This window comes from Pelodiscus sinensis, chromosome 2 (assembly GCF_049634645.1).
Source record: "Pelodiscus sinensis isolate JC-2024 chromosome 2, ASM4963464v1, whole genome shotgun sequence".
NCBI lineage: Eukaryota > Metazoa > Chordata > Testudines > Trionychidae > Pelodiscus > Pelodiscus sinensis.
In genome coordinates this window covers 247843714-247853291 of record NC_134712.1, presented here as the reverse complement: position 1 = coordinate 247853291, position 9578 = coordinate 247843714, and the positions used below count along the sequence as shown (strand labels likewise).

At 51.6% G+C, this 9578-nt stretch overlaps 1 protein-coding gene across 4 annotated transcripts in view; it reads left to right on the top strand.

Annotated features, from left to right (window-relative positions):
* Window positions 1–3075: 3075 nt before the first annotated feature.
* DLEC1 (DLEC1 cilia and flagella associated protein) overlaps window positions 3076–9578 on the top strand; it is a 66982-nt gene continuing 60479 nt past the window's right edge. For all 4 annotated transcript variants that reach the window (XR_012902132.1, XR_012902133.1, XM_075922861.1 and 1 more), the window contains exons 1-3: window positions 3076–3191; window positions 6187–6327; window positions 7924–8080. Coding sequence is in view for 2 of the 4 variants with exons in the window: in XM_075922861.1 (XP_075778976.1) it covers window positions 3117–3191; window positions 6187–6327; window positions 7924–8080 (373 nt within the window). In the remaining 2 variants the exon portion in view is untranslated. The remainder of the gene's footprint in view (window positions 3192–6186; window positions 6328–7923; window positions 8081–9578) is intronic.

Genomic DNA, 9578 nt, shown 5'->3' with positions numbered 1-9578 from the left:
ATCATAGAATCATATGTTGAAGATGTAATGCTGCCAGTACTAAAACACCTTGAAATTTCTAAATATCATAGGTGACAATTTCCTAACTCAAAAAGTGTTGACTCTAACATGGGAGTATTCTGTATTTGACCCCATCTTGACAGATAAAACGCAACTGATCACAGAACTAAAAATCCATAGTAAATTATGTACAATTACAAAGAGAATAAAGTCCTAACCAGTGATTTATATACTTAGTTCTTTACAAGAACCAATTTCACAAAGGATCCAGCTCAAAATGGTAGGGGCACTGGAAGGGCCAGAATTATTAGGAGGACAAGATTGACTTTGTGTTAAACATCTCATTTTTACGCCAAGTTCATTACTTTTGGGACCTGACTCTTCATTTGTGATATCATGAAATTGGCAATACTGGTGATGGTCCTTTCTGACCTTAAAAATCAGTGCTCTTCTCCGATCCTTAATATTCCCTGAAACCTAGTGCATGGGCAACATTTGAATCTCTCTCTCTCTCTCTCTCTCTCTCTCTCTCTCTCTCTGGGATTAATGCTCATTTCTCCCATCACCCCCTTGGTCAGAACTGAAAAGTTCTCTTTCTACAGGGACTGACAAAGGATCTACTCAAGAGAGTCCAGTTCAGAACTGCCCTCCTCCAAAATGCCTGCTCTTTCCCATTGTTTTCAGTGGGCCTGAGGCCATACACTGTCTGCATGTGACCATTCTTAGAAAGGCATCTATTACTCTTTGTCTTCAGTGGGACCGAGCAATCCCTATGGCCTGTTCCCGGCTGCTCCCCTCTACACCCCTCCAGCATCAACCAGACTGAGATAAAGGAGATGGGCCCTTCCACGTGCCTTGCCAGGTGCAGCGGTCTGGGGCAGAGCCCCCAGAGCTGCCTGTAGCAGATGTTGAGAACTAAAGGAAAGATGAGGAGGCACAGAATTACTTCATGTAGGGTTGGAGGCTCACAGTTGATATGGGGTCTTGGGGTTCAGAATTAATTGATGTGAACCAGGGGGCACACAATTAAGTAGGAGCAAAATGCAGGACAATGTAGCACTTTAAAGACTAACAAGATGGTTTATTAGATGATGAGCTTTCGTGGGCCAGACCCACTTCCTCAGATCAAATAGTGGAAGAAAATAGTCACAACCATATATACCAAAGGATACAGTTAAAAAAAATGAACACATATGAAAAGGACAAATCACATTTCAGAAGAGGAGGGGGATGCAGGGGGGGGGGAGGAAGGAAGGTAAGTGTCTGTGAATTGACGATATTAGAGGTGGGGAGAGTGGGATGTTTGTGAGTTAATGGTATTAGAGGTGATAATTGGGAAAGCTATCTTGATAATGTGTAAGATAGTTCAAGTGTTTGTTCAATCCTCTTTGGAAAGTGTCGAATTTTAACATGAATGACAGTTTAGAGGATTCCCTTTCAAGTGCAGATGTAAAAGGTCTTTGTAGCAGAATGGAGGTGGTTAAGTCATTGAGAGAGTGTCCTTTCTGGTTAAAATGGCAAGAAACTGTTTTTTCTTTGTGATCTTGTCTGATATCTGTTTTGTGGGCATTAATCCTTTGGCGAAGTGTCTGAGATGTTTGTCCAATGTACAAAGCAGACGGACACTTTCGGCACATGATAGCATAGATTATATTTCTGGATGCGCAGGAATATGTGTTCTTGATCTTATAACTCACTTGGTTAGGTCCAATAATGGTATCAGCAGAATAAATATGTGGACAAAGCTGGCAACGGGGTTTGTTGCAAGGGAAGGTACCAGGGTTGGTATTAGTGTGGTATGTCCTGTGGTTGTTGGTAAGAATCATCTTGAGGTTAGGTGGTTGTCTATAGGAGACTATGGGTCTGTCTCCCAGAGCCTCTTGGAGTATGGTATCCTGTTCCAGTATAGGCTGTAGTTTATTGATAATGTGTTGGACAGGTTTAAGTTGGGGGTTGTAGGTGATGACAAGTGGTGTTCTATTGTTGGTTTTCTTGGGTCTGTCTTGAAGTAGATGGTTTCTAGGTATTCGTCTGGCTCTTTCAATTTGCTTTTTTATTTCTCCGGGTGGGTAGTTGAGGTTTATAAATGCTTGGTAGAGATCCTGAAGCTTCTGGTCTCTGTCAGTGGGATTAGAGCAGATGCGGTTGTATCGAAGGGCTTGGCTATAGACGATGGATCGTGTGGTGTGTTTTGGATGGGAGCTGGAAGCATGTAGGTAACTGTATGAGTTGGTGGGTTTTCTTTAGAGAGTGGTGTCTAATTTTCCATTGTTGATTTGTACTGTGGTGTCCAGGAAGTGGATTTCTCGTGTAGAATGGTCTAGGCTGAGGTTGATGGGGAGGTGTAGGTTGTTGAAATCTCTGTGGAATATCTCCAGTGTTTCTTGGCCATGCATCCAGATCATAAAGATGTCATCGATGTACCGTAGGTAGAGAAGGGGTGAAAGGGGACGGGAGTTGAGGAAATGTTGTTCTAGGTCAGCCATAAAGATGTTAGCATACTGTGGGGCCATGCGTGTACCCATGGCTGTGCCACTGATCTGGAGGTATAAGTTGTTCTCAAACTGGAAATAATTGTGGGTGAGAACAAAGTTACATAGGTCTGCTATCAGGTTGGCAGTAGTGTCCTCTGGGATAGTGTTTCTCAATGACTTAACCACCTATTATCAAATGTGTTGCGATGGTAGAAAACAAGTGTGGGTGTCTGAAAGCTGTCGGTACTGGGGGGTACTTATAATTTTTTTTTAAACGGGGCACTTAATAAAAAAAAGTAGAGAAACACCGATCAGTGGGAGCCGGTGTGTGTGTGAGGGGAGATTTCACGGGGATGAGGGGGAACCCCTCCAAGCAATGAACATCGCAGGAGGGGGAGCTATAAAGCCTTAGGGCGGGGGGGGGGGGGGGCCTAGCAGCGCAGAGCCCTCCATGCACAGACACAGGCCCCTTGGCGCGAGACCCCCCTTCCCACTGGCCCCAGCCTGCCCACACGCTGACCCCCCCCCCCCCGCGGGGCGGGGACTCGCTGCTGGCCGGGGGGCGGCGCCGTCGCTAGGGCCGCGAGCTGTGAACTGAGCGGCCCTAGCAACGGGCCTGGCCGCGCCGCCCTGGCTGGGGGGATGGCGGCGGGGGGGGCCCCCAGCAGCCCTGAGCCCTCCATGTACAGACACCGACCCGCCTCCGAGCGGACCCAGGTAACGGCCCGGAGACCGCCCCCCCCCCCCGCCTTCATCACTGACCCCCCCCCGCAGACCCTCCCCCGCCTTCATCACTGACCCCCCCCCGCCCGCAGGGCCTCCCCCACCTTCATCACTGACCCCCCCCGCCCGCAGGGCCTCCCCCGCCTTCATCACTGACCCCCCCCGCCCGCAGGGCCTCCCCCGCCCTCATCACTGACCCCCCCCCCCGCAGAACCTCCCCCGCCCTCATCACTGACCCCCCCCGCCCGCAGGGCCTCCCCTGCCTTCATCACTGACCCCCCCCCCGCCCGCAGGGCCTCCCCTGCCTTCATCACTGACCCCCCCCCGCCCGCAGGGCCTCCCCCGCCCTCATCACTGACCCCCCCCCCCCGCAGAGCCTCCCCCGCCCTCATCACTGACCCCCCCCGCCCGCAGGGCCTCCCCCGCCTTCATCACTGACCCCCCCCCGCCCGCAGGGCCTCCCCTGCCTTCATCACTGACCCCCCCCCGCCCGCAGGGCCTCCCCCGCCCTCATCACTGACCCCCCCCCCCGCAGAGCCTCCCCCGCCCTCATCACTGACCCCCCCCGCCCGCAGGGCCTCCCCCGCCTTCATCACTGACCCCCCCCCGCCCGCAGGGCCTCCCCCGCCCTCATCACTGACCCCCCCCCGCAGGGCCTCCCTCGCCTTCATCACTGACCCCCCCCCGCAGGGCCTCCCCCGCCTTCATCACTGACCCCCCCCGCCCGTAGGGCCTCCCCCGCCTTCATCACTGACCCCCCCCCCCGCAGGGCCTCCCCCGCCTTCATCACTGACCCCCCCCCGCAGGGCCTCCCCCGCCTTCATCACTGACCCCCCCCCCCGCCCGCAGGGCCTCCCCCACCCTCATCACTGACCCCCCCCCCGCAGGGCCTCCCCGCCCTCATCACTGACCCCCCCAGACCCTACCCCGCCTTCATCACTGACCCCCCCCGCAGGGCCTCCCCCACCCTCATCACTGACCCCCCCCCCGCAGGGCCTCCCCGCCCTCATCACTGACCCCCCCCCAGGGCCTCCCCCGCCCTCGTCACTGACCCCCCCCCGCCCGCAGGGCCTCCCCCGCCTTCATCACTGACCCCCCCCCGCATGGCCTCCTCCGCCCTCATCACTGACCCCCCCCCCCCGCAGGGCCTCCCCCGCCTTCATCACTGACCCCCCCCCGCCCGCAGGGCCTCCCCTGCCTTCATCACTGACCCCCCCCCCGCAGGGCCTCCCCCGCCTTCATCACTGACCCCCCCGCCCGCAGGGCCTCCCCCGCCTTCATCACTGACCCCCCCCCCGCCCGCAGGGCCTCCCCCGCCTTCATCACTGACCCCCCCCCGCCCGCAGGGCCTCCCCCGCCTTCATCACTGACCCCCCTCACCGGCAGGGCCTCCCCCGCCTTCATCACTGACCCCCCCCCGCAGGGCCTCCCCCGCCCTCATCACTGACCCCCCCCCCGCAGGGCCTCCCCCGCCTTCATCACTGACCCCCCCCCGCCCGCAGGGCCTCCCCTGCCTTCATCACTGACCCCCCCCGCCCGCAGGGCCTCCCCTGCCCTCATCACTGACCCCCCCCCGCAGGGCCTCCCTCGCCTTCATCACTGACCCCCCCCCCGCAGGGCCTCCCCCGCCTTCATCACTGACCCCCCATGCCAGTTTGCCTTCAGAGATAAACTCCCCTGAAGGCCTCCCCTCTCTCCTCAGACACCCTCCCCCAAGAGACCAGCACTTCCCAGAGGCCCCTCCACCCTTAGATTTCCCCCTCCTGCAGGTCACCCCTCCCCCAGAGACACCTCCCTCAAACACACCCCTGTGCCACCTTCCCCCTCAGAGATACCCTTCCACCTTTGAGCCAATGGCTAGATGTTGAAGTGAGACAAAACAGATCGGAAACAAGATGTAGATTTTTAACAGTGAGAGTAATAACCATTAGAACAATTTACCAAGCATCACAATGGAGTCTCCCCCGTTGACTATTTTAAAATTAAGATTGTTTTTTTTTCTAAAGTATCTGCTCTTGGGATTTTTTTCGGAGAAGTTTATGGCCTGTGTTATACCTGAAGTCAATGATCTCTTGTAGCCTAGGGATCTATCAATCACAAAGAAAAAGAGACACACACCCCAGCAGCCTATTCACTGTGCCTGTACACCCCACACCATTCAGAATTCCCACAGGGAGCCTCTTTACCCCACTTGAAAAGATGTTCCCCCTCCTATCCAGGAAGACACTACTGTACACACCTTTATTCCCAAACAGGCCACTCTTGGACCATCCCATGAACTTCCTTTTATGTTCCTGTAGTATCCACTGCAGAGAAGATACTCCTTTCTACCACCACTTGATATTCTTTCTACATCCTAAATCCCCTCCAGACAGTCCTTCCCAGAGACAAAGCCTTCCAACCCTAGAGAGTGCAGTGGATTCCACAACCAGCCATTTTCTGGAGGAGCTGAATGGCATTCGCTTTTGCAGCCTGTATCTTCTTATAATCCAGACTTTTATGGAAGAAATAGATACGCAGAGCCAGCAGGGCTGACAGCCACCGTGAGCTCTGGGACAAGGTGGGGTGGGTGGCTCCCTGCCCATGGAAGGCTTGGGGCTCCCCACCCAGACCACTGTGTGATACCCCACAACCCTCAGCAACACTCTGCCGGCAATTCAAAGGAGCCGGGGGCTCTGGCCACTGCCACTGCTGAAGTAGTGGTGTCGGTGTCGGCTGGGAGCTTCAGGCCCCTTTGAATCTCTGGGCCCTGGGACAATTCCCTCATTTTCCCCCACATTGACGGGTCTGCACCTAGCTCCTATATTCAGAACATTATGCATACAGACCTCTTTCTTACCGAAACACTGGTAATCTGAAGCTATTCCTGTGGAATCAAACTGATTTAATCATTGCTGCATGTATGATTTAATACCCAGATCCTCCACTCTCAATCCTGTCTCTGTTTCTAAAGATTAACAATATCTCACTCTAATTTTTCCCCCCACAGGACATTTCCCATTTGTTGACTAGTATATTTAAGAGCATGTATACTGCAGATGTCATAGGGATGGATACTGGAACAAATCTGATCAAATCCCGTGGAGGAGACAATATCTATCATGAGAAGTTTGTGGAGGAATTGCAAAAGGTAAAGCAAATAAACAAACAAATTAGAGGTAGTTTTCAGAGCTATTCTGACAACTAGTAAAATGTTTGTCAATTTTAATTAAACCTTCCAGGATTATTTTTCAAAATGGTTTCCTAGAATCACAAAGATATTTTCATGAGCAGTTTGAAATACTCTTCTTGGGACCAAATTTTCTCATAGAGCCTCTCATCTCATTGTGTGTTAGCCATCTGTTAGCTGTTATAACAACAGCTTTCAAGTACCTAAAAGGGGTGTTACAAGGAGGAGGAGGGAAAATTATTCTCCATAACCTCTGATGATCGGACAAGAAGCAATGGGCTTAAAGTTAGAGGTGGGGGAAACTGAGCCATCAACTCATGCAGACTTTAAGCTTCAGGTTCTGAAGGGTTTTTAAAAGGTATTTTTAGTCCTACATTTGGATAGATATGCAGGGTATGTCTAGACTACATGCCTCTGTCGTCAGAGGCATGTAGATTAAGCTACTCGGCATAGGGAAATGAAGCCGTGATTTAAATAATCGCGGCTTCATTTAAATTTAAATGGCTGCCATGCTCTGCCGACCAGCTCATGATCAGCTGTTTGTCAGCAGATCGGGGCAGTCTAGACGTGCCGCAGGAAGCCTTTGTCGACCGGCGCAGGTAAACCTGGTTTCACGAGGCATACCTGTGCCGGTCGACAAAGGCTTCCTTGTCGACTGTGGCGCGTCTAGGCTGCCCTGAGCTGCCAACAAACAGCTGATCATCAGCTGGTCCGCAGAGCGCGGCAGCCATTTAAATTTAAGTGAAGCCGCAATAATATAAATTGCGGCTTCATTTCCCTATGCCGGGTAGCCTAATCTACATGCCTCTGACGACAGAGATATGTAGTCTAGACATACCTGAGAGTGCAGACAAGTAATCTTAGAACCTCTCTTGCTGGAGCAGCAGTGGGATGAAATCAACAAGACTTTGCTCATTTTCACAGCTGATATTCAAAACCAGTAGAAAAAAAATGATAAATGCTATTTTTTTTTAAACTGACATTTTCTCAGATGCGGAATGGAATTGTGAGATTAGGGAAGAAGGACAGAGAGAAACAACAATAGCCATTGGTCTGGTTTTTTTACCTGGGATGTGGGAGCTTTGGTTCACGTCCCTGCTCTGAAGAAGTGAATTAAAAAGCTTCCTACGGAACACTTGAAATTGAATCATGTACCTGATACAGTTGCTGGAATACAAACAGGGTCCAAGCATAGCACGTCTCTCTTTCCACTAGCAGGGGCTGAAGGACAGGCTTCTCTGCAGGGTGATGTCCCTGGAAATCCTTGGTAAAGGGGTTCTTTTCATTATACCTGCTTCTAGTTATAAAGTTTAGTAAACTGGTAGGCATCTGGTAAATGTTTCAACCCTCCCTCTTGCCCCCCACACACCCAAGTTAAGTGTTAGAAAATAATGCATTATATTCTGGGAGTTTATTCTTACAAGTAAAAACATTCTAGCAAACCTTCAGAAAGAAACAGAAAACATTTATTTTTCTATCACATGTACTGAGATTATTAATAATTTGTGATAGCTAAAAGTGTATTTGTTTATTTACATTCTCCACTTTACATGGCAGATTCATACTGAATATAACCATCGATTGACAGAAGCTGACATGATAGAAAAGCACATCATTCAGGCACGAGCTCGAGCAACAGCTGAAGAAGAAAGGGCTCTGAACATGTTGAAGGCAGATGCTGGGGAGGACATCTACAACACTGGATTGCCACCAGGTAAGGTTTCTGGGAATGTTACCTATCACAGTACGCATTTGTGGGATCTGGAGCTAAATTCAATGCTCAATCAAGTCAATGGAAATACTTCCATTTAGGGATGTAAAATGGTAACTGGTTAACTCATGGGTGGGAAACCTCTATCCCATGGGCTAGATCTGGCCTCTTGCTTAATTTCATTAGACCTGCGGCAAGCACTAAGCATTGTTGCCCCCTCCCCCACCACACCAGACTGGAACTGTGAGCACCAGCTGGCCTTGCTGATGAGCTGACTCCATGGTCCCTAAGTTCAGGGATGAACAATCGGGAAACTCCTAGTCTACATATGCTTTTCCTTACAATTCCCACTGGCCAGAAATGTCAGCCAATGTGTGCACCCCGCAGAGTGGCCTGGACGCATTGTAGCAGCGTCCAGGAACAGCATGGGGCCAGGGCAGGGAAGATTTTGCCTTAAGTCCCATGTATGATCAATAGGCTGTTGCCTGAGGTAAGCAGTGCTCTGCTGGAGCCTGCACCCCTCAGCCCTTCCTGTACCTCAGTTCCCACCCCTGAGTACCCTCCTGTTCCCCAATGTCCTTCCAGAGCCTGTGTCTCCACCCAGAACCACATGAGCCTTTCCTGCACCCTAACTCCTTGCTCCAGTCCTGAGCCCAATCCCACAGCCAAACTCCAAGACCTCACACCATCATCCTGAATGCCCTACCCCATGTTGGAACCCCCTCCAGCACCCTAATTCCCTTTCAGACCCCATATCTTCACTTGTACCCGAACCCCATGCCCAGGCTGGAACCCCTTCCACACCTGCACCCCAACCCCCTGCTCTAGCCCTGAGCCCGCTCCTGCACTTTAAATGCCTTCACCCCAGTCTGAAGCCCCTATTGCACCTGGAACCCCTCATTTCTGGCCCCACTCCAGAGCCTAGGAGAAGACCCAAGACTCCGCCCTCCCTCAGCCCCTCTCGCTGCAGGACTGTGTGTATTCCATGATTGATATGTGTGTGTGTGTTCCATGATTTGGTGGGTCAGTGGCACCCAATAGGAAAAAGGCTCCCCAGCCCTGGATTAACTGATAATTAGAAACTTATCGGTAACACATTTCAGTTAATGACTAAACTCTGCTGCTGTCCCATGCTTGGGGTCCCAGCTGCTGGTCCTATGTCCAGGGTCCTGGCAGCTGGAACTCTGGACATGTGGGGCCAGCAACTGGGACCCCAGGTGAAACATGGGTGTTCTGCATTTTGATTATGCAGTTTATGAATCATAGAATACTAGAACTGGAAGGGGCCTTGAAAGGTCATCAAATCCAGTCCTCTGCCCTCGGGGCAGGACCAAGCACTGTCTAGATCATCCCTGATTGATGCCTATCAGACCTGCTCTTAAATAACTCCAGTGATGGAGATTCTACAACCTCCCTAGGCAATTTATTTCAGTGTTTAACCACCCTGATGGTCAGAAAGTTTTTCCTAATGTCCAACCTAAATCTCCCTTGCTGCAATTTA